Source organism: Aplidium turbinatum, chromosome 10, assembly GCF_918807975.1.
Source record: "Aplidium turbinatum chromosome 10, kaAplTurb1.1, whole genome shotgun sequence".
Lineage (NCBI taxonomy): Eukaryota > Metazoa > Chordata > Ascidiacea > Aplousobranchia > Polyclinidae > Aplidium > Aplidium turbinatum.
This window is the reverse complement of record NC_137481.1, coordinates 20,272,441-20,298,331: the sequence shown is the minus strand read 5'-3', so window position 1 is coordinate 20,298,331 and position 25,891 is coordinate 20,272,441. Positions and strand designations below refer to the sequence as shown.

The window sequence follows — 25,891 nt, the reverse complement described above, 5'->3', positions numbered from 1 at the left end:
AATCATGGGCTCTATCCAAGAGGGGTGATCACTCCCCCACTCATTGGAGTGGTTGTAATGACCAACACGAGTTGAAAGTTGTTGTTGAAATGACTATGACGACTTTAGCCCACTGTCCAAAAATCACCTCCCCCCCAAATTCTTCGATAGAGCCCCCGCGGGGAATTGGTTTGGTTGGTTTTTGAATCTTTATCTCGGACTTACAAAGCCTTGATAGGTTATTCCGGGTAGTTTCGCATACTTGTAGAGGCTCTTGACGCAAGGGCCGGTTACCGAGATTGACAAAGGGAAGTTTTCCGATTGTTGAAATGTTGTTAGGCTACCGGGGAATTATCCATTCACCAGGTGCCGTTGAGTGCAGAGCAGTCCTAAGAATGCGTTGCTCAAGCGCACACCCCAAGAGTCGAACTAGTGCGGCTTAACCTTGAAGCTTCTTCGTTCACGAAGTCACGCGCTAACCAATTGAGCTATCGTGTGATCAAAGTTTTAATTGGCGATAAAGTTATCTTTCGCTGGAGTCCGCAATTAAAAACTAAATCAATTCTCATTGGCTTATTAAAATCACTCTTAGAAACCATTATCTCAAAACAACTTTGTACTTGCATTTTACTATGCTGAAGAGATCGAAACACTGGCCACTGTCTGTAGTTACTTTTAATAATGTCTTTTTGGTCATTATTTTTAAAGAAAATGTTTTATACAAAAGAGTCAAAAGTCATAATATAAAAAAAGAGTCAAAAGTCATAAAAACTTCATTTTCTGTGGAGCTACATGTAGTTGAGAGGTTTCTGTTACTTTTTGTTTAGTTGTTGATTTATGCATATCTGTTTGTATCCTCTGTGGATTCTTCTCTTGCGTCATGGGCCAATCCTATAGATGTTTGCTGGTACACCTCTTTATTTTCTTTGAGTCTTAACACTTACATGTGCCGCTAGTATCTCATTTCTTGTATTTTAGATCCATCTCAGATGATTGTTATGTCCTAGCTTAGTGACAAATTCCTGTCTTTTTCTTACATTTTTATTTTGAACAAATTCTAGTCATTGCGTAGCACAACTTGTCTAAAAAAAATCACACTTTTTCATTGGCAGTAAAACTACATTTTGCTGAAGTCGTAACGTCTTGCGCTTCCACATATCAGCACTGAAGTCACCTTTGTCTACATTCTGCACATAGTAGAGGATTCAGGGGGAAAACTTAGTCAAGTGTCCATCGAAGTTGTAAATATGTTAACGTTGCCACTCGCTTTATCATCTTGCATTTATATAACCGGCAGTGTAGGGCACGTCACCAGTGGCGTATCCAGGAGGCACTGGCTCCTCAAAAACAGAGAAAACATAAACAAGCATGCAGTGAGGAGGTCAGGTCAGCCTGGGCTTTGCACCCAGACAACCTTTTCACTGTTTTTTTATATTAGTTCAATATTAACATTCCTCATTGCGCTTGGAGTTTTTGCGTCCTTGAAATTCCGGTGTCTCCTCAAAAATATCGTTTTTCTAGATCCGCTAAACCACGAAACTAAATGCTCTAGCTGAGTGACTAACAAAAAAGCTACCTTAGACAAGTGGCAGTTGTTTTATTTACGTCGTAAATCAGAGCTGCATTGAAAAATTCGGAAAACTTCGCAGTTTGCCAAATGTGAAACTAGAAGCTGATATTAACAATGAAATTGCCATTAAAACTAACAATGAATCAAAATAATGATAAACAAACCATACATTGCATTTGTAAAATCCTCAGGCAAAGCAATTGTTGATATCGTTCACGTACATTGCCGCCATGGTTATCAACCGGTAGCCACTTTAACATGACAAAATTCTGCCACAGCCACTGAAACCTCGAACCAATCATAAGCTACGTTTTCTGTGACAAGGAAAAGGATGGATTCTCAGTCAGCTGCTTGGCTTAGGGCTAGGAAGTAGTCATTTCGATGACGTGGGTTCGATTCCCACCACCAATTACTCTTTTTCTTTCTTCTGTAATCAAGGATTAACTCTCTGGCTGAGTGCTAGAAGGGTCACAAGGAATCAACTCTTATCTTTCTATTTTAATTGACAAACGCCAGGTCTCATCCACTAAAGAAGGGACATATGGATGATGATGATGTCTATCTCTACTAGGTAAAAGTGTTTATGAACAAGAAAAAATATGCTCTGAAGTTTATACATCACATTGGTAAGCAGCAAACACAAAGCAACCTTTCACTACGACGTAACCTTAAGAATTTACATATTCTATTGATAATTTCAATTAGTGCCACATGAGATTATGTTTGCGTACAATTCCGTCTGTAGATTTATCTTTTGTAAGAATATATTGAGTGACCTCACAGAATTCACACATAGGATAGTCTACGCACAAATGACCAACACGACTATTCAAAATTATCCAGCTTCAGTTTAAAATTTTAAATTCTTATTTAAAAAATACCGCTGTAGTTTACGAAGTTCCAATATTAGCAAATCTTGTGATATTTGAACAGAAAGCCGAGTGCTTACAATATAAAAAAATGAAGCAAAATCATGCCAGATCAATATGAGCTACACAATGCACCGTTTTGTTCGATAAAACAGCTCTTATGTTCATTGCAAAAAACTCGGTGAAAAATACCTTTTATAGACAAGAGTTATTTCAGGTCAGTCAATTTTTACTTGTTAAGACTTGAAATTTCACAAACCTTTTTTACTGACCAAACATAACATTTCAATGATAATATCAATGATAATAATGATATCAATTTCAATGATAATATCTGCAAGAAAAGATCACCTACACAAAGTCACCTCCACAATGTCATTTTTCATTCATCGAAAACAAGTCCTTTTGTTTTTACATAAAAAGTTTCGAACGTCACATTACTGTAAAATACAGTCAGTAAACCGAAAAAAAAACACAAACTATTCAACTATGAAGTCTGGCAAGCAGCAACCTACATGAACCTAATATTATACTGCGGCTGTTGTAGCATTTTACAAGGTATCATCAACTTTGTGAGCGTTGAGATATTATCTGAAGCAGTGAATATGTGCGGCTGATTTATTTACACTATACAGTGAAGAGAAATACAATTTGGCAGGCTCAAAACGGCATCTTAAATATAAAACAATAAAGCAGTTAATAAAAAATCAGACCAATTCATCGACTGCAATAAAGGTATTAGGTGGGGGTATAAAGTACACGGGAGTCTTCTGAAATAATCCCTCTCATATCAGATAATAACTTATTCCAATACGTTTGCCTGATTAGTCAAATTGAATACTTGATGTGTAGCATGACTCCAAAGGCGTTCTTTCTAAGTCAAAGTTGAATGTTTTACAACTTCAGAAAAAAAACCGACTTTAGTCTGTCACCATTCACAAATCATACCTTTTTAATTTTTTCTGCCAACTGATAAATTTTCACAATCCTGATGTGGATAAAGCAGCACTTAGGTATACAGTACACGTTGCCAAATTCACGTTGCACGTTTGCCACGACACAGTACACTTTGCCACGACACAACACTTTTAACCAGTTAATCTTTCACCTCAAAAACAAAAATAGTACAGCAGAGTTGCTGAAAACATCATTTGCCTGGCATCTGTTCAGTGTGGATACGATTGGACATACCCAAACGCATTCGTTCAAGTTCAACCTTTCACATTTATGCAAAAAAAACTTCTCCGGGCATTTCGCGTACCCAGACAGCAAAATATGTCATTTTTACATTTAAAAGGCGGATTTTGCTGTCTGGGTGGTTCAGTGTTGCTCAAATGAGAAGCTGATCAATGGCAACTTCCTTAAAGGATCTTTAGAAAAGCCCAGAGAAAAGAAAGAACCAAACAACAACCAATGGTTTGAAGGCTTAATTAAACAGTTTCTGAAAATAGTTTGAGCATTGACATCGCAAGCTGTTCTTTACACAAGCACAAAGTCGGTCGGTCGCTCTGTGCAGCGTTTGTCTCATTGCAAAAGCAGAAACGTCTCAGCAGTGTCGCAGTGTTTGATGTGTTACAATCATAAAAAAGGTACAGCTTGTCCAGTTACCGATAAAATGCCCCTTGCAAGGCAGAAAACGGATATCCGGATATCTATGACGTTTAAGTTCAAGCTAGGATCTTTATTCTTTATGTAAAGCATCTCCTTCGCCTTTTACAGCTAACACGCCCGGAGACTGGCGATGTGGAACTCCCGGTGATGTGGAGTCAGCCCTGACCGGCATGGCATTAACTACAGCGCCGGGTATAGGGGGTTTTACCCGTATAGAGTGCATATTGTCGGATGGATCGGGGCCAGCTTGGGACGCTAAGGCATGCACAAGGGGGTTATATGGGAATCGATGGGGGGTGCCGTTGGTATCCGGGTGAGAAATTATTGGAGGTAAGATGTTGGGAGGTTTGTGCTCCATCTTCCATGGATGACTTGGAGCAACCAACGGAGGAGCTTGCGATGTTGGGAAATATTCTTTATTTACGCAGTTACGGAAGCCATCAGGGAGACGACCTAAAATAAAAGGATTGTGATTAAAAATCAATGGAACGGGAACTTTTAAATTTCACAATTTATCGAAAAAATGTTTCGTCACAACAAAAAACCATCAATGAGTATTTCCATACCACTCAAATCGATTTGAGCTTTTCTGATTCTGTTCTCATATTTCTTTTATTACATAGGATGACCGTCATGACGCAATTGGCTTAGAAACGAGAAGCACTGATTTTGAAGTGTCCGCAAATGCGGCCATGTGAAACACTTCAGGCTGTGAAGCTTTTTAATTCTGTTTAACCTGGCTGGAATGGAGACAAGTTTCATTTTAATTGTGATAAAACTTTTACATTGTCTTTGGTGGTTTAAGCCTTGAAGACAAGACGGAAGTACAACTGCCATAAACAAACTTTGAAAAAGATTTCTCAATCCTAACAAAATCGTTACACCAAGCAGATTGCAAAACTAACTAAGTCTTCACTTAATCCAGTTAATAAAAAAAAAACAACAGCAACAAAGCCATGGCTTACCAGTTATTGCTCGACGAATCTCAGCAGCGGCTGCTTCCCTGAGCTCGTTGCAACTTTGATCGCTGTACCAAGCGCTGTGCGGGGTTATGATCAGGTTTGGTGCATCATGCAGTGGAGACATGGCATGTGCAAACGGTTCGTTCGCCTGAGCAACAATTCAAAATAAGTGTAGAAGTGTTCTTAATTCAATGAATTACCAGAAAATGAAGTGACTTTCGGAGGTTAGAACTTAAAAGTAGGCGAACTCCTTAGAGTTCCACGGAGAGTTAATATAGCATCGACAGATACAATAGGGAGATACCAATACCATTGGTCTCTTTTGAACGGGGCATGAGCAACGGGATTTAATCACCCTTCGTTAAGTGATTTTGTTTTTGTATGACAAAACATAAATTTAATTTACATATTCATTTCAATTTTTAAATTCAAAAGGTTTTTCAGCCTGTGTCACTTTTTACATTGATTCAACGTCTGCCGAACTTGCAGATTTTGTTGACTAGAATATGCTTAAATTGTGGAAGCGAAATTCAATTGGCATACTGGCCTTCGTATTCACTTCACGTAGGTCTTTTCCATCCCAGAGCAAAAAAAAATCGGGTTGAAAGAAAAAGCATCACTAATATGCGACTAATCTCACCTGAACATCCAACGCAGCTCCACGAAGTCTGCCCTCTTTGAGAGCTGTTGCCAATGCTAATTCGTCAACCAAGGCGCCACGAGCGGTGTTGACTAAAAAGGCACCTTGACGCATTTTCTTGATGGTACAATCGTTGATCAGATGATGATTGTGCTCGTTCAAGTTGCAGTGAAGAGTTACACAATGACTTTGGGCGAGAAGATCCTGAGCATAAAATACATATATCTTATATTTCTGCAATGTTGTTATTGGGCAGTGCTGTCCGGGATATGTTGCAAGGTAGCAAGCTTAAACACAGGAGTTGGCTAGCTTTGCTAAACTTTTTCTAGCAAAGCAAGCAAACTGGACGCTTTGCTAAATTTCAATCACATTTAAGCAAGTTTGAAAGACTTTTGAAGTGAACCGAGCACGCACTACAAGATTAAAGTTTGCAAGGCGCTTGCTTTAGCTTAAAAAATAAAAATTAATGACATATGCCCGCATCTCGATATACAAAAAATATTCGGATTGCACACAAAATTAAAGCTATGGCTTCACCATGAAGAACTTGAAACTGACGAGCTTCTGTCAGCTACGCAAACAATTTTCATAGTCTGACATGCTTATCATACCTGCAAAGTTCCAATGCGTGTGAACCCTAGGGATCTTCCAATGCCATCAGTCAGATATGGATCGTAAAACAAAATCTTGAACCCGAACGCTTTCGCTCGCTGAGCTACTGCCGTTCCAACTCTCCCTAAATACAGTATATTAGCAACAATCTCAGAAATTCAAAACGCTTCAGCTAGGCCGACTGCAAAGACGGCCAAGCGCACTGCGCCGGACCGCTTCCGAGGCGGCGCCGAACGCAGCGGACCCCCGCACGGGGTTCGCGGCGGCGCCGACCGGGCCTGTGTCGGGAGCGAGGAGGATCGCCGCGCCGACCTTCCTCGGGGGGACAAACCGACGCCGGATCGGCTCCGGGGCGCCGGCCGGCCGCCGTCCAGACGGCAAAGGATCAACAGGCGTCCGGGGTCCGCGGCAGCGCGAGGTCGCCCGCGCGACCCGTCTTGTAACACGGACCGAGGGGTCTGACGCCTGTGCGAGCCGCGGGGAAGACGCGAAACCCGCGGGCGCAGCGAAAACGAAGCGGCGTCGCTTGCAGGCGCCGCGAGGCGGGATCCCGCCGCCTCCCGGGGCGACGGGAGCACCGCCGGCGGGGCCGCGCCCTGAAAGGGCCGGCTCCGGCAAAAGCACGGTCGTCGGGACCCGAAAGATGGTGAACAAAAAAAAAGCACTAAATGAATTGAGAAACTACTTCATGAAAGCGACAACGGAAACAAACTTCGTAGATAATGCAGGGTGGACATAGGCGTCAAAATAAGGTGGGCCGAGTGGGCGGCGCCCACCCTGCCATGAAACGAGGGTGGGCAAAATATGTTTCGCCCACCCTGTTTTCACGACACTTATGAAGTGTTCGTTACAATTATTTCCGTTTTTGTTAAACGCTGAATTATCCAACCAACTTCTTGTTTTACGCTATGTCTCTCGCCAGGTATCCGACAGAACAAAGCAATTCCGCAACAACGCTGCGTTGAAAAAATGCGGTAGGTACTCACTGCATTGTTGTTGCTACGGCAACTGCCACACGCTAGCAATTCCTGGTGAGAGAAAGCCACGTTTGATCTTTTCTCCGAATGGTCTCACTTTCGTTACGTCACAATCAAACTTCAGTTCCGGGTCAGCGTACGGGAATATGAATATGACATCATAATGAACATGACAATAAAATAACCGATACAAACTAAAGACGTACTGAAACAATCGCTTTTCACAAATCTTTCCTCACAAACTCGTTGCTGGGTATAAATTGGGGCACCGCTCGATGTTGTCATTTCATTATTGTAAAGTTAAACATGAAGCAAAGCCAAACATGTATTCGCGTATTCTTAAAACCAGTTTCCAAAAGGCATCGAGATGATAACGCTGAAGAAGCCACGTCCAGCACGAATGAACGTAGAGATGACATTGATGAAGAAAGCAGTGCTTCAAGGATGGACAGTGGTGAAATCAATGTCTCAGGCAATGCACCGGTAGTTGTAGAAGACAGCATGAGCCATGGATCTCTACCTGCTCCATTTGCATGCTGCCGAATCAGCTTCCGGCTCGGGAAGGTCGTGTGTTGCAAAGGAAGCTTTTCTCCGAATTCCAGTGGATGCGTCTTAACCCTGATGGTACTTGTTACTGTAGCTGCTGTTTGTGGGCCTCGGAAAACAATCGGTTTTATCTGCCGCAGACTAATGAAAGTTATACAGCAGCAATAGTCGCACAGTCAGCAGTCACCTGTCCGAACATTTTGCGGCAAATCCGAAGGCGCCACTTTAAAAATAACAGGTCACACCAGTCACTCGCTTGTTAGGTCGCAAAGGAAAACATGAAGAAGTTTGTTTAGTTTAGCAGCGCTCATAAGATCGCAAGGCGCAAGAAAGCAAACATCAAACCTATTAAAGCTTAATTGCTGCAGCGACGCTAAACGCAGTCTTTGTGAGAAAGACTAACCATTGCAAATTTGTGAATATACACATTCAATGAAATCTGTTTGAAAACTCTCGCCCACCCAGAATTCCTCTCTTCTAAGAAAAAATCGACGCCTATGAGGGTGGATATTTATTTATTTTGTTGAAAGTTAAGAAACGCAGTCTCAGCAAAACACACCAGGTAAAAGTCGCTCGTGTTTTGCGAAAAAAACGGTGAAAAAATAAAACAAAAACTGCAGCACCTCAACACAATGCTAGACAAAGTGCCGAAAAACATCTTCTTAGAATGGACTGCAAAAAAAAATTACATTGACAATGAAGTTGTCGACGACGTGCACGGAAGTGCATTGTTTCATCAATGTACAGTAGATGACATTTAACGTGATGACAATGCATTTTGCTGAGATCATCAAGGTGCTGTATTGACAGCGAGTCTGAGAGCGGCATAATTACTACCCAGACAGCAAATCAGCCGTTTGTTACATTGATTCAACGTCTGCAGACAGTATGCGAGAAAATTTCCAACCATATTATGTAAACTTAGTATACGTCACTGCTGGTGGATGACATTGGATACGAATTAGACGACAATTAAATACGGATGTGACGTGAGGAACAATTGCCAATTGCCATTGTACGGACATAAAAACAATTCAAAGTGAAAGAAGGATCTTCCAATGCCATCTCTCAAAGCTGAGCATTGTCCTGCCAAGCGTGTTTTGAAGGTGTAAAACAATTCAGTCGTTCAAAGTTGTAAGACAACTATCAGAAGGAAAAATGAATGGAAAACGAAATAGGGGCAGACCACTAAGAATTTGGACTAAAATATTAAAGACCGGTAAGGCCGTAAGGACTTGATTATAAAACGGCAATAGAAAAATATCACAACAGATAAACTTGACACTTCATTGCCTCCAACCCTCGAGAGGAAGGGACCTAATGATGATGATGAAGTAGGGGTGTACTGTGCAAATACTCTAGTTTATAAGCAAGGTGGGAAAACTCAAGGCCATCGTCAACAAATGGACAGATTTCAAATTAATCAATGAGAAGCACATAGCCTACCATGAGCCGCACGCTGCAAACCAAACTTTGGTTTAAATCACATTATAGTTACATGTACAAGCAGCTCAGCTAACATGGAAAAAATACGTTTGATTGGCTGACAAAAACCAAAAGTAGAGAGCTCTGTGGTAAGAATTAGTGGTGTGATACTGATGAGTTTAATCTCATGGGCGAAACAGATGGGTGTCTATCGCTGTCAACTCTTGATCTACTCGACTGCCGAGAAAATACGTTAATTGTGAGAAGATTTGCTGTCACAAAATTTCAGAGGTACTATTGTGTATATATACGGAGATAATAACACAGGCCAACAAAAAAAAAAATTTTTTTTAAAAGGCACGACATGTTAGAGTCATTTAAGGGTATTTCGAGGCTCCTGATTCCGAAAATTCACTTGCTTTTTTCGAATTGGCTCTAGTTTTTGAGATACAGCAAAAACATTTTTTTCGCAGTTTTGAGCCCCTATAGATTTAACGTCGTGTGGTTTATTACTTAGACAAAACTGAAAGTAATCCCAGGCACTTTTTCTGAGTTGTATAAACGCTATTTGGAACCAATCACGTTGATTACAACCCAAACAAACAGTTATTTAACGTTTACTGGCCCAGCAACAATCAAAATACGACGTGAAGCAAGCCTGAGGATACAAGATGTAGAATAGGCTATTGGCTATAACTTGTGTTTTGCGTTATGATATTTGTTGACTTCAACAGTATCAGACTTACTAAATAAGCTACTAAGTACAAGGCTACATTGTTTTGCTTAACAAACTAGACAAATAAGCAAAACAAAACTATCGATGAACAAACGCAACTCTTTATGGTATGGTAAGCCTACTGAGCAACACCCCATCAAGGTATGAAGGCCATTTATGTAATTACAGAATACAAAGTTATGTTCTTCAGTAAAGTAGCTGCTTAGAATTTTATCCTCGTTACGGAAGAACGTAATCTTGGCCTCGGTGTCAAGAATGCCACGTTGATCGAGATGAGGAGTAGTGTTGGGCGATATATCGAATTTTCGATACGATACGATATCTTTTCAATATCGATATTTATTTCAATATCGTTCGATATTTTAACTATTACAGCCCTAACTCGTAACTGCAAACCCCTACAAAAATGTTGCCGAGGCCAAACGGCAAAAGTTGAAATTGCCTCGGCAATTGCTGTGAACGTTTCGGCAATTGCTGTGAAAGTAGCAATAAAGCGAACAACACGATTACGCACGCTGTTGCGGTAATTCACGTTGAATAACTCATGGGGAGGAAAAGTACGTTAATTTTGGGTTGATTTAATGTTAGAGTCAGCACAAATCGATTTAATTTTCCCGGCGGGTGTATTGCGTAACAACAATGCCCAATAAGAATTTTACGTTTGTTTTACATTAATTGGACATCTAGCGACGTTGAATTATCATAAAATAACGTGAATTGCTCAACTAAGTACCGGTAACAAATTAATAGCTCCCTGCAAGAAGATTGCCTCGATTTACGTATGCACTAACATAATTTCGGCACAATTGGGATACTGCGAGCAACACAAAGTCTGTTTGATGAAGAACTAGATGTCAAAATCGGAATCATCAGATGTTGTACCGGAGGATGAGGTTGTCGCGTCATCATTGGAATCGGACACATCAAGAGGCTCATCGCTTGGCTGTAAATCTACACCGTCTTTGCCGTTCGCAATGAAGTGTCCACGTTTTGCGGCTTTCGTGCTTTGATACCCACCCACACGCCTCTTTCGCAGAGCTCCATCGGGTGTTGACTATAAAGAGCAAATCTGTGGCATAACGACTAGGAGCAGGGCCGTAGCCAGACCGCAGAGCAAGGGGGGGCGAACTTTTTTTAGGGAGGGCCAAAAAATTAATTCATTATGATTGTAGCTGTTGCTCGAGAATGTTGGGATTTTGCCAGGGGGGGGGCAAAAATTTTTTCGGGGGGGCAAGACCCCCTGGCCTCCGGCTGGCTACGGGCCTGCCTGGGAGGAATTTATAACGCTAACCTTACAAGCGCTCGTGTGGCCTCGGTATTTTTATTGCCGACGCTAATGCGCCATTCATGCATCTGCGTCGGCAATCATCTCGGCAATTGCCGATATTAATTTCGAAGACTGGGAAACTCTTTTCTTAATTAGAACAAAAATATCGAAAAGTATCGAAATATCGAGTATTTTTTCAAATATCGTATCGTTTTGTTTTTTTCAATATCGCCCAACACTAATGAGGAGCCAAGATTCCAGCTGCCACTTTTGATAACTAAATCTGTAACTACAATAGGTGGTAAATGGTTTTGGGTTTGAGTTTTGGTTTTGAGTTTTGGTAAATGGTTTTGAGAAAAAACTTTGACCTTACTCCAAAACATTACTGAAGGTATTAAAGTTACTCTCAGTCATTCCCGCTTTACTATTGTTTCAAGAAAATCCCCACTTGAAACAAGAGAGGGTAAAGAAAAAACATAAATGGCAACGTCAATGCAATGCCCGCCTTGCACACTCCATGAAAACATGATGTTCCAACCTCCTTTATGACAACTTCATTCGAACAGGTTCACCGTACAGAAGTACCAATAAGGTGATGCCACGGCTCTCTCCGCCATGGCACTCTGGACTTCTTCTTAGCCTTGAGCCCAGAAACGGGTTTGAGTGAAATGTTTGCATACTTTAGGAGGAACCCAGGACTTATCTTGATCAACCAGTTTCATGTCAAAGTAATAATAATAATGCTTGTTTTTATGTAGCGCTGTATCCATCGCAGAATGCGTTGCACCTCAGCACTTTGCAAAGCAGACAATGTCAATGCAGCCGTATATACAGAGGACAGCATCCTATTCGTCAAAGGTGTATTTTATTAGCCTATGCCATTTATTAGCCTATAGATAAAAAAAAACTTCTTGCGGCAAAGACTTGGCCTTAACAAAGGCTTAGAATGAAATTTCATTTGTACAAGTATCCATTTCAGTAGGCCTACCTTTTCAATATAAAGCTGCATTCATGAACACATGACTTTCGGCCTTTTCGGGCTATTTTTCTTGTGAGGTACAGATTCACAACTGTTTTCATTGAATATTCATGTCTCCCTTACATTAATCACAGTTCATTTCTACCCTTGCTTGCGCTTTTTGTACACTATCAATCAATTGAACTATACAAGTGCAATTATGACATCACAATGGTAAGCAGGGCTAAAAATGAGTAATGTGCCATTTGAAAGTTTTTGAGTAACGACTTCAAAAATACTTTCATTGTCGAATATCTCGAAAACTAGAGCCAATTCGAAAAATCTAAGTTCATTTTCGGAATCAGGGGCCCTGAAATACTCTAAAATGACTCTCACCTTTTGTGCCAAAATTTTTTTGTTGGCCTGTGTAATCTATCAAAAACATTGGTACCGTAGGTTAGAAAAATTAAGACCAACTAAATTTGTAATATTTTTTTACAAGGCTTTAAAAATTTGCGTTGATTTTTGCAGTATCGTTAAGTTAGTTTCTGCGACAAAACACTTGATTCCGTCATTGGAAGTGAAATAGCCACTTTGCAAATTTTCTTGAGTGAGCACAGATGAAAGAGACGATTCTTGCCACGCAACGTAGAATAAACGGCGACAGGTTTGGCATCGGGTGTTGCTATTATTGCGGTTTTTAACAGTTTTCGTAATTCCTATCGGCCCACCACTACTTGTGTCTAGTTCAAAATAATCAGATAACAATGTTAATAAATGCACCATTGCACCCGTGACTTTTGTGCAAAAAGTTTTTTCCACTGACTTTACTGAAAGTTGCTTTAAAGTTACCTTACCAATGTTACCATACAAAGGCGCTTTGTCACTGCTGAATGAAACAAAGCTTAGCTGCTACATCAATTAAAAACGAGGTTGGCTATCGCTGGTCCAACAAGATCTCCAAAGAGTAACAAAACACATTCTCACACATCCGACCTCGCATGTGCAAAAAAAATCACAGAAAATTTGAAAATTACGTACGTATAAATGTTAAAATTGGTATATACAGTTGAAACAAGAGTTAAGACAACAATTAAAAACCTCACAGCAATAACGCCTAACAACACAGAAACTCAACAGCCGGCAGCCTCAAGCTAAAACAAAGAGCCATTTTAAAAAACCACTCACTGACTTCAACACCATTCGTCATAGCACATGACTATTGACTAGGGAACTGTGTTCCGAAAGCTAGTGTAATTTGATATTGCCAAAAAGAACCCGCAGCATCAGGCTATAACATCGTTTGAATCTACACTGTGAAATGTTAAAATTGCTTAAAGCACGAATTCAGATGGCGAAAAAGAGACACACGAGCAGTCGACCATGCGCGGAAACCCTTAACATATATGCAAATTGATAACTAGTTCCGGGAGAACTATTGATGTTGATTAATTGCAACTTACGAAGATTCAAACCTCACAAACTTTGATACTATTTATTTTGAATTATATGCAACGTATACAACACAAAATAGCTGGTTCGACACCCGAATTTGCATGCACGTCACTTCTTTCCATTTTTTTTTACTGTTCTTAGGCTTCGATTTGGGCCACATGACGAGGAAGGATAAAGTGATTTCACTAAACCAGCTAAACTTAGTTGTAAGGAAACTTAACTCTGAGATCTGAACGACTTGATCTGGACGATCTGCCTTCCATTCCAGAAAAAGTAACAGATGGCCCCATACCGGTACTTGATTTGATACCAAGCATTAGAAGGATGGGAAGATAAGGTTTTCATTATATCAAAATGCCAGCAGTAAGAAGAGCGGGGAGGTCCGTTCTTTCTCTCAGCCGCCTTTCCTTCAGCAACGACGTCTACTCAACTTACTGTATTACATCCTGGCCAGAGTGTTTATTGCATCTTGGGTAGAGTATATGGAAGAGCAGTGTTTTTTCAACAAGCAGCTTAAGCCGGGAGCGAAACAAAATTGCATAATTGGAAAGCAAGAGCCTTCCGTTGCGCCATTTCACCGTTTAAAGTCTACAATATGCTCGCTCAAATAAAACTCCCAATTTTCGTAAGAGCACTTCGTTGTATGTGTGCGAGATGGGGCTCTTGGTGCTGGGGTAAAAACACGTTTTGATGTGAGTACAACACAGCGCGTTATTGCACATACGCAGCATACCGCACAGTTACGGTACTTATACATAACCAGTTAATTAGTGTTAGCATTCATTAAAATAGTTTCACATACGCAAATAATTATTTTTAAGAAATGATATGCTGATTGAGCTACAACTCCCCCCCCCCCCCCCCACGCTATCTGTGAAACCAAACTTTGCATGACCTTCTTAATTTTTCCTCAAGTGAACACAATTAAAAGACAACAATTCTTTCCTTCTGTAAGACTGCTCCATGTGCATTTGCAAATCAAAAGTCATGATAAAAACAAGTGGCAGAAAATTTGCAGAATCTGAATGGCTTGTTTTCATTGTATAATTGCAACAATAACTTAAGAAATCCAGGAATAAAATGCGAGTAGCAAAGCGTGCCCGACGATAACGCCTTAAAATACAACAAAACGTCCACGACACAGACGTGCACGGGTTTTTCCCGTCTATGACCAATCAAGTACAGTATTTGCCAATACTAATATATGGTATCACGACAATTCAAAGCAGACAATTTAAAGCAGACAATTTAAAGCCGACAGTTCAAAGCCGACAATTCAAAGCCGATGATTCAACGACGAAATTTTAAGGCAGGGATATCTGAAGAAAAAATCACTGTTTTTCAGAAATCCCTGGAGTAAGGTTAGTGTTAGGATTATTGTCTTTATCGGAAATAAATTATCGGCTTTGAATTGGCCGCTTGGAATTGACCGCTTTGAATTGACCGGTTTGAATTATCGGCTTTGAATTGACGCATAACCCTAATGTAATATATAATATATTATATCATATAGGCCTACTTATTATTACATATGACAACTAGTTGGCTAATGTTGGAATCAAGTGAAGGTCAATTCTGTCTTCGTCAGCTACAATTATTCATAAAATAATGTGTATTTTCCCATGTGCCGACTAGTGATGTGTGTCAGTGGGAGTTGGGAAAATTGAACAAAACAAAGTGCAAATAAATGCTAACAAACAGCCTTCCAAAAAAGGATAATGTTGTGCTTGTGATAGGAGAGCATAGGCGTCAAAATAGGGTGGGCGGCGCCCACCCGGCCGTGAAACGAGGGTGGGCAAAATATGTTTCGCCCACCCTGTTTTCATGACACTTATAAAGTGTTCGTTACAATTATTTCCGCTTTTGTTAAACGCTGAATTATCCAACCAACTGCCGCGCAACTTCTTGTTTTACGCTATGTCTCTCGCTAGGTATCCGACAGAATAAAGCAATTCCGCAACAACACTGCGTTGAAAAAAAGGCATTAGGCCTACTCACTGCATTCGCTTTTTACAAATCTTTCCTCACAAACTTGTTGCTGAGTATAAGTTGTGGCAATGCACGATGTTGCCATTTCATTATTGAAAAGTTAAACATGAAGCAAAGTCGAACATCTATTTGCGGATTCTTAAAACCAGCTAGTGTTCGGCGATATTGAAAAAAACAAAACGATACAATATTTAAAAAAAATACTCAATATTTCGATACTTTTCGATATTTTTGTTCTAATTAAGAAAAGAGTTTCTCAGTCTTCGAAATTAGTGCCGGCAATTGCCGAGGTGATTGCCGACGCAGATGCATGAATGGCGCATTAGCGTCGGCAATAAAAATGCCGAGGCCACACGAGCGCTTGTAAGGTTAGCGTTAGACATTCCTCCCAGTCGTTATGCCACAGCCATAGATTTGATCCTTAGTCAACACCCTGATGGAGCTCTGCGAAAACGAAAGAGGCGTGTGGATCGGTATCAAAGCACGAAAGCAGCAAAACGTGGACGCTTCATTGCGAACGGCGAAGACAGTTTAGATGAGCCAAGCGATGAGCCTCTTGATGTGTCCGATTTCAGTGATGACACGACAACCTCATCCTCCGATACAGCATCTGATGATTCCGATTCTGACAGCTAGTTCTTTATCAAACATACTTTGTGTTGCTCGCAGTATCCCAATTGTGCCGAAATTAGTTAGTGGATGTTAGTGGATACGTAAATCGAGGCAATCTTCTCGCAGGGAGCTATTAATTTGTTACCGGTACTTGGTTGAGCTCAAAAATAGGCTCAATTTTAGGCTCAAAAATAAGCTGGGATTCTAATAAGTAATAACTCACCAGAGATAAGGAGAAGAATAGCGCTGGGAAGAAATGCATTTGTTGGAATGAATAGCATTTGGAAGAGCAAGGATATAAAATTAGAAATAAAAAAGAAGCTGATCAAAACTATAATATTCCCAATTGCAACTTACGGATGCGAAACATGGACAATGAACAAAACAGACTGAAGAAGAATTGACGCATTTGAATTGTGGTGTTGGAGAAGGTTACTGCGTGTTCCTTGGACAGCCAAAATAACAAATGAGAAAATTCTTGAACAAATTAAACCGGACATATCCCTAGAAGCTAGAATCGTCAGGCAGAAACTATCATATTTTGGCCACATAATGAGAAGCAAATCAATGGAAAAAGACATCATGCTTGGTTTGGTGAGCGGAGGAAGAGGAAGGGGGCGCCCGAAAACAAGATGGCTTGACACGATTGTAAATGACAGTGGCATGGGAGTGCATGAATTGAAGGAGGCTGCGTGGGATCGAGAGATGTGGAGAAAGATAACGTATAGAGTGACCGAGGGTCGAATGCACCAACAGTGATTAACTTAAACATTGATTAAAGTTAATCATTGTTTAACTAAACAGTGATTAAAGTTAATCGTTTTTGGTATGCACCAACAAAATTTTGTTCATGATTAGTTGATCAATGATTAAATCAGACTGTTGATGGTTTTTGCTGAGTCATAACTCTAGCAATGAGTATTTCTTGGATTTGTTATGGGGTTCAGTACAGTTCAGTGGTAGAAAAAGGTACATACATTGTTTGTTCATAATTGACAATGGCAAAAAGCGTTATATTTGCTGATAAATTATTTGGTAGAAACGTAAGCTCGACCGGTATTCGCAAATTTGCTTGAAATGATGTCTGGTATATGTGAGTCAGGTAGTAAGTAGCCCTTTTGTCAGGTGCCAATGATACAACTTTTTAAAGTGCTTCCTGGTTTTAACTACTGAAGTTGGTGTACCTAACTTTCACTACATTGTAGAAGCAGCCTGAAATCAGCTGAATTTAGCAAATGCAGTTAGGCTACAAGGTTGTTCATCAGAAATTTGAAAGTGAATCTTTGAGACAATTCCACTTAGAACAGTGTTTCCTAACCGGGGGTGGGAGAGGTGTTATGACAGTCTAATACCAAGAAATCATTTCTTATTCTTTTTAAGAAGTTGTAAAAGGGCATTTCAAGTGTCAGCGACGGTTGTGCAAGGTCGCTTTGCTTTTCAAAGCTTTGGGGGCCCGGATTTTTGCTTGGTACCAGGCCCGAAATGTTCTCTCAATGGCCCTGATAGAAACCGTCGCATTTTGAAAGAGGTTTATCTTGTTTTTAATCATTTTGTGCTCGAAATACTCAGAATAAACTAAATTTAATGTAATTTTTTCAAAATTCTCTGAGGTAGGCCGGAGAGGGTCCATCTGCTTGGATCAACTCCTTGCTGTTTAAAATCCTGGCAATGCCACTTCAAGGCTACAGGGTGCTAAACTGTCCAGACCAGTTTAAAGTAGTGCGCAGGCTTTGTTAAAAACAACATGTTTTATTTACGCCCATTGCGACAACATACAGTATATACACTGCGATTACACATGCAACACAACAGACGACTGGAAGCAGCGAAGGAACCATACAGTTATCGAGCAGACGCTCTCACCACTCAGGCGGCTAGATGTCAAGGTGGAGGTAATAGAATGCTTTTCATCAAGACACAACTGCCAACTAGAAATTTATTTTCATTAACATTGGGCTAATGTAAATTTTTCTGAAATGATTTGACTACATTATTTTACTGTTTTGTATTTCAGTGTAGAACAAATATTTCACCATTTTTTCTTGACTGTTAAATTTAATTCATTTATAAAATGTCAAAACAACAATCGCAAAATTTTTCTCCACACGAAAAAGATCTGTTTCTCACTTGCACTGCAACATATCGCAATATTATTGAATGCAAGAAGACTGATGGCGTGACCACTGACCACACACAACAAAAATGATGCCTGGCGGGAACTCACCAAAGATTTTAATGGTGCCTCAACCTTCGCAGTTAGAGAAGAGGGTACGCTTCGAAGGTTGTGGACAAACATGAAGGCCCAAGCAAAAAAAGGGTCTCTTTGGCCCGCCAAGAACGCTTTACCACTGGCGGTGGTCCACCTCAAAAGAGTAATGACACCGAAAAAGAAAATTTAAATTAGCTGAACAACTGATACGGGCACAAATCAAGCAATGTAAAAAATAACAAATTTGAGCTTTGCTACTCTGTTTAAGTATTTATGTGATAACTAGGGCGATTTTTTGTAACCAAAGTTACTTTTTTATAGTTGTACCAACTAACAAAAGAAATGTATATATATATAACCAAAATTTCATGGTTGTTTGGAGTCAATGTTTAAGATGTTATAAAGTTACCAAAAGTCACTTTTTGTGTTTTTAGATTACTTTTCATTTGTTATGTCACTTTATTTTGCATACTTTTTTGCCTAATTTCCCTATTTGTATATCTTTTATTGCTACTGGAGAGATGAATTTACATTTTATGTAATGCCAAGACTTTTAAAATATCTTCTACTATGGTATGGATTTTAGGTATGCACGAGCCCATGCTTGTTCGTATCACGTGTATTACCGAAAACTCGTTAATAAATTTTTGCGATCAAACAAATTGTGTTAACTATATTTAACCAATTGTTTTCCCTGCAACAGCTAAAGTGTTTGTTTTTTCCTGCTGTTTTCCCTGCAACAGCTAAGTTGTATAAAGTGTTCGATTGACAGAAACTTCTTCCCAGAGAATGTAAAACATTACATTGTGTAATTTGAATGTGTAATTCTGATTTGAGTACAAACTGAAACTAATTTAGATGCTTTTTTATATGGAATTGCTTCCATTTTTTTTGCTGTCTTGTTTTCGTTGAATAAAGTTACTTTTTGGTGACTTTTTTCGCAAAATTGAAGTCATTTTGGTTACAAAAAATCGCCCTAGTGATAACATTTTGTATATGTACAATTGAATGGTTGTAACTTTTCGCTGTTTGTAATTGTTATTCATACAGAACAATTTAAAAATAAACACACCAGGTAGCTGTAGCCATGGTTTCATAACTTCATTAAAACAGACAGAAAAAACTAGTACCTCAGGATACTACCCTGCCAGCAAATCAACCACTATTTACATTGATTCAACATCTGTAAATGTTGAATTAATGTAAAAAAATGATTTGCTGGCTGAGTATTTACCCACAGATCCCTCATCAGGTGTACAATGAAAGAAAACAGCAACCGGCTCATTTACAGCACTAGGTGAAAATCAATCGATTACGTTAAAAATATTACTTTAGTTTAAATATTGACAACCCATGTCCTCCTGGTGACAAGATTGGTGTATGAGTTCCAAGACCGGATTACTTTAGAAGTATTGACTGATAATTTGCCATCTCATTGCGTTTCCACCATCTGTGGGCATGGGTTGCTGCTGGCTCCTTATGCTGGAGTTGGCGTGAGATGAAGATTCTTCAAAATCCACAAATTCGCCACGGCGAACAGCATAATTATGCAAACAAGCGACTATAATGGGAAGGGTGTTGTCCAGTTTAGTTCGGAGAGGAATTCGCAAGCACCGAAACCTTTGCTTCCAAACTTCGCTTTGTGAGGTCTTCAGCATCAAGTTCAGCACAATCCACTACATTCACTGCATCAACCATGTTGTTATTACTATTTTGTATCTAATTGTACACACTGGTATTCATGAATTCCATACATGTAATGAAAATACAAAGTGATAGGTGTGCATGGTCAATGTGATTAGGTAAACATTGATGACAAGCAAAAGGGTTAGGAATAGACAATGTACCGGTAGTATGAGTATCAAGTATGTATGTTGTACAACAACTCCTACCATAAAAATAGTTGTATACCGGTATGTCATGAAATGCCAAAATATGAACAGTCACATATATAAATATATATATGTTCAAACAGCTTGTCAAACAATTTTTAATAGGCTTGGGACAATGTATTCTGAGACATCCCTAGAAAGGGGTCTAAAAATAGTATCTATGTTGTACAACAACTCCTACCATTGAGATAGTTCTATATAACATATCATTGAACGCTAAAATATGGACAGCCACATGTATATAATATATCAAATATAGTTATTACGGTATCATACTCTCTAAAACCTCTAGAGCCTGTTTCACCCTAAAAGAAGGATCAGCAGAAGGCCCTTATTCAAAAACAACTTGTTAAACAATTTGCTATAGGCCTGGGACAGTGTATTACAGGTATAAAGCCACACCAAGCCATCAGTAACAGCGCATATGCTACAATCAGGGGCGCCGGTAAGCTACTGCACATATTGCAATATAACAATTTCTGCTATTCGCTTGTAGCCTAATTATAATCTTTCATTTTTGCCTCAAAATAATATTCACGGCACAAAATTCTGCAACACAGTAGGTTACATCATTATAACAAAGCATGATGCCTTTCTTTGTATACCGGACACTTGTTCATTACTCAATAGTGAGCTGATAGATGAGCATTATCGCTACCGTATATCTTATATTAAAACTTTTAAAAGAATTGGCCTTTCAGCAACAAAAATGCTCTTTTTTCAAAATCTTGCACCCCCCCAGTCGAAAATTGTTCAGGCACCCCTGGCTACAATAGCCAAATTTTGGTAAGCAACCCATAACCTCAACTATTTTATATACAATTATAAATCAGTTGCTGTCCATGAAAAGTGAAGAACCTTTACAATTACATTTTGGTTATTCTAATCCTATCACACATCACACCTTCCATAGTTCAAAAGGTGCAGCCTGATGTTGCAATTACCAAGAAGTAATACAATACCAGTACTATAAACCTTTGCTGGAAAGTTAATCAACCTTTAAACCTACTCTGGAGCTGTATTAACTCTGTTACTTAACTTGCCTAGTTAATCACAGTTTAATCATGGTTTAAATAGCCCTTGGTGTTGGTGCATACGAAAATCTCACTTAATTGTAGTTTAATTCAAGATTAAGTTAAATACAGTTTAATCACTGTTGGTGCATTCGACCCCGAGAGTCGTAAACGACTGAACGGATGATGATGATGACTTGGTTGAGCAATTAACGTTATTTTATGATAATTCAACGTCGCTAAATATCGAATTAATGTAAAACAAACGTGAATTTCTTATTGAGCATTGTTGTTACGCAATATAACCCGCCGGGAAAATTAAATCGATTTGTGCTGACTCGAACGTTGAATCAACCCAAAATTAACTTTTCTCCCCCCGTGAGTTATTTAACGTGAATTACCGTAACAGCGTGCGTATCGCGTTGCTCGTTTTATCGCTACTTTTGGTATTATTAGAAAAGATGTACTATCCAGAATACAAACCAACATGGAAATTCTACAAACAATTAAATCAAAAAAATTGAAATATTTTGGCCACATGATTTGCAATAACAATACTAGAAGTAAAAATAAACGGCAAACGAAATAGGGGCAGAACACCAAGAATTTGGACTAATGATATTGAAGACTGGTCAGGACTTAACTACAAAACTGCAGTAAAAAATCTCACAACAGAGAAACTTGGCGTCTCATTGCCTCCTACCCTCGACGAGAGGAAGGAACTTAATGATGATGAATTGATGATGGTATTATTACATCACAACAAATCAAACAGTGCGGTCGTGATAGACTACTCTAGTATATTTTTCGCTTCTCGTTTTACATGTTTTGGTAGGGGTTTACAGTTACGAGTTAGGGCTGTAATAGTTAAAATATTGAACAAAATTGCAATAAATAGGCTATCGATATTGAAAAGATATCGTATCGAAAATTCGATATATCGCCCAACGCTAAAACCAGCTTCCAAAAGGCGTCGAGATGATAACGCTGAAGAAGCCACGTCCAGCACGAATGAACGTAGAGATGACATTGATGAAGAAAGCAGTGCTTCAAGGATGGACAGTGGTGAAGTCAATGTCTCAGGCAATGCACCGGTAGTTGTAGAAGACAGCATGAGCCATGGATCTCTACCTGCTCCATTTGACATTAGCATGATGCCGGATCAGCTTCCGGCTCGGGAAGGTCGCGTGTTGCAAAGGAAACTTTTTTTCCGAATTCCAGTGGATGCGTCTTAACCCTGATGGTACTTGTTACTGTAGCTGCTGCTTGTGGGCCTCGGAAAACAATCGGTTATCTGCCGCAGACCAACGGTACAGTCAGCAGTCACTTGTCCAAACATTTTGCGGCAAATCCGAAGGTGCCACTTTAAAGATAACAGGTCATGCGTCACGCGCTTTTTAGGTCGCAAAGGAAAACATAAAAGAAGTTTTTTTAGTTTAGCAGCGCTCATAAGATCGCAAGGCGCAAGAAAGCAAACATCAAACTTATTAAAGCTTAATTGCTGCACAGTCTTTGTGAGAAAGACTAACCATTGCGAATTTGCGAACATACACATTCAATGAAATATGTTTGAAAACTCTCGCCCACCCAGAATTCCTCTGTTCTAAGAAAAAATCGACGCCTATGTAGGAGAGTAAAATGTTTATTCTGTAAAAGCCGGTCAAAAACTAAATAAGAATCCCTTAAATCGCATGCGGTAAAATTAAAGTGCAGTAAGATAAGAAAAAAAATTCCACAATTCATACCCATGTGATACAATAACACATGTCATCTCATCATAAATAATATATTGCTGAAAGCAAACCTAATCCAACAATTCCAAGAGTAGTTCCACGAATTCTCGTGGCACCACCAGCCAGATCTCGAACTGTTTCAACGCTTTGAGGCCGAGCACCTTCTTTGACTGCGATATGAAGCCATAACGTTCGTCTGTACAAGTTCAGGATATGGGACAACGTGCTGTCTGCAACCTCTTCTACAGTGGCAGAAGGGACGTTGCAAACTGCTATGCCTGTATTTGAAAAAAACATCTCATAAAAATGTGATTTTATAAACAATTCATCGGCCATGACTGTGTGATATGCAATAACGTTTATGTTAGTAACAACTTGAAACATTAGGTCGCAATCACATACAAAGTTGGCTTTGTGCAGTTGGTGTAATCTTTACAACGGTCAATTCATGGGAACTCATACAATTTTCATTGGTTTTAAATTTGGATCATTTTGCTATTTATTTCATCGTTTTTTTTTTTTTCTTTCTGGAAATAATGTTTGTAATAGACAATGAGAAACTAATGTGGCACATCATGCACGCTTGTCTTTCCTGCAAAGACGATGTGGCCAAGATGGCGCCCATACCATTCTGTCTGGACTACTTACAGTGAACAAAGCAGAGCAGCTGTAACCGCTTATATAACTTTTTTGCACCGGAAGCACAGTCAAAAATCTCTAATTTGATAGAATGATCGGCTGCAAAGTTTTGAAATAAACAGTGTAACCCATACACTCATATACACTGTAACACAAATATAATCATTACAAAATGCTTATAGCTCTCGTACACCACTCACCCATTTCAGCAGCAGCTTTAATGTCAATATTATCAAAACCAGATCCGATTCTTACGATCACTTTCAATGCTTTAAATTTTTCTAAATCTTCTCTTGTTAAGGTGATGCTGTGGTATAAAAGTGCACCAATTGCTTCACTTAATACCTGAAAAGACAAAAAAAAATAGTGTTTAGAAGTGTGATCCGCAAAAACACTGCACAAGTGCATCTTCAAACGTTACCAACTTTAGGGTGTAAATTAAATCAGTAGATTTTTATGCAATCAAAGAGATATAAACTAAAGTCGCAGTAAAATACACTGTTAAACTTGAATAAAAACATATATATTAGTGGTTTTCAAAATAGGGGCAACAACATCAACAACAGTGCAAAACTTTTGCAGAGCTGCAAGATCTTTCTGGATGGACTCTCTAGATAACTAGATACAATAAAACAAAATTACAACCGAATTTTTAATGGCATTTAAATTCGGAATGGCCCGTTTCAGTGAGTCCGATCCCTATTCGATGATTTTTTCAAATTTTTTTTTTTAAATTATTGGGTACCGTAGCCTAATTATCATTGCCGTTTTAGGGTTAGGGGTTAAAGGTTAGGAACTCACCGAATCAGACTCAACGAATCGGACTCAACGAATAGTAGCAGACCCTTTGAATTGATTAAAGTTTCAAAAGCTACTGTTGGGTTATTTTGAACTGATACAATACATTTTAAAACTGCTAATTCAAAACAAACACTAAATGTAAATATAAAACTTTGTCAATGTTGGATTTACAAGTTTATGAACACAGTTATCTGACCAGGTAAGAACTGTAAATTGTTGGAAATGACCAAAAATCACTTGTGTTACTTATATATGGTTTTATCTTCCATTTTGACAAGCTTCAATAAAAACAACTATTTAGGAATGTAAAATGCCATCAGAAACTATTACAAATAACAAAAAGTACAGCATTGTAAAGTTTAAATGAAAAATTGTGCAAATTTATTAACAAAGTATCAACATGTCCTTTGAGAACTTTAGAATTACTTGTAACCATACAGACAGCTCAACAAAAATAGCATTACAAATGAATACTAATAATACACTGACCTTTTCATGAATTTCTTGTGTAGACTGAGCATCACAAAATGCCACAGTTGCAATATCCTTTAAAATTGGCATTTCAATGCTGCAGTCTCTTCCATCAAGAAGAGCGACAAGTGGCCTCCCACCAGCCATCATTCACTTTCTTTATACACACTACTCTAATGACCAAGTCGATTACAAATTAAAATTGCAGAATTAAGGCAGCTGACACTATGCATTGAGTGTGCAACCTGTCATTTTGTCAATATAAATATCTACATTATTTATATATTTCACATTAGAAGATAATTTTTATGACTGCTTAAATTGAACATTAATTATGTCACCACTTTCCAGTTTTTACAGTTAATGTTAAAACTTTTAATATAAATAACTGATATGCTTCCAAAACATTTGCTGTACAGTACATCTAATATGCATGATTGCACCTGTATGTGAATGCTGAAATACTTTTTATTTACATTGAAAATAGTATGAACATTAGCACAAACCAATGGATAGTTGCAACTTGCAAGAATGAAAAATAAAGTATCCCTCACAGTAATGGTTCATGTGGAAGCCAATGTGTATTGCACAGGAAACATAGGCTATTGTAAACTAAACAAACAGCATTTCCTGAGTGTTATCCAACAAAATCCAGAAGTGGAATTTAAGTGGAATTTAATATGCGATAGCATGCCACAAAAAATACACTGACGTTATTGAACAAAGAAAAACAAAGTTAATAACTGCTTTGCAGTGACAGCCATACTTAGAAGAGTTTTCAAGCTACATGTTATATGTATATACATACAATACATTATACAAGCCTAGCCTATGAAGCTTAATCTTTTTATGAAACAATCTCTGTCACAAACATTCTTCAACACTCAGCAATTAAGGATGAAAATTAGTCTAAACTTCGACAAAA

At 38.9% G+C, this 25,891-nt stretch overlaps 1 protein-coding gene across 1 annotated transcript; it reads right to left on the bottom strand.

Moving 5' to 3' along the window:
- Positions 1–1,560: 1,560 nt before the first annotated feature.
- LOC145778037 (C-terminal-binding protein 1-like) lies at positions 1,561–25,205 on the bottom strand. Its single transcript, XM_082589430.1, has 7 exons — positions 24,985–25,205; positions 23,895–24,039; positions 23,127–23,333; positions 6,243–6,367; positions 5,632–5,835; positions 4,995–5,139; positions 1,561–4,482 (listed from the first exon to the last, which is right to left on the bottom strand). Exons 1-7 carry the CDS (start codon positions 25,114–25,116, stop codon positions 4,100–4,102), a joined length of 1,341 nt encoding a protein of 446 aa, XP_082445556.1. The 5' UTR covers positions 25,117–25,205; the 3' UTR covers positions 1,561–4,099.
- Between the last annotated feature and the right edge of the window lie 686 nt (positions 25,206–25,891).

Excerpts from the sequence above, each read along its gene's own strand:
- LOC145778037 (XM_082589430.1), bottom strand. The coding sequence starts at position 25,116 with ATGATGGCTGGTGGGAGGCCACTTGTCGCTCTTCTTGATGGAAGAGAC. Across the intron at positions 5,836-6,242 it reads CACGCATTGGAACTTTGCAG|GATCTTCTCGCCCAAAGTCA; the intron begins GTATGATAAGCA and ends TTTTATGCTCAG. Across the intron at positions 5,140-5,631 it reads GAGCTGCGTTGGATGTTCAG|GCGAACGAACCGTTTGCACA; the intron begins GTGAGATTAGTC and ends ATTGTTGCTCAG.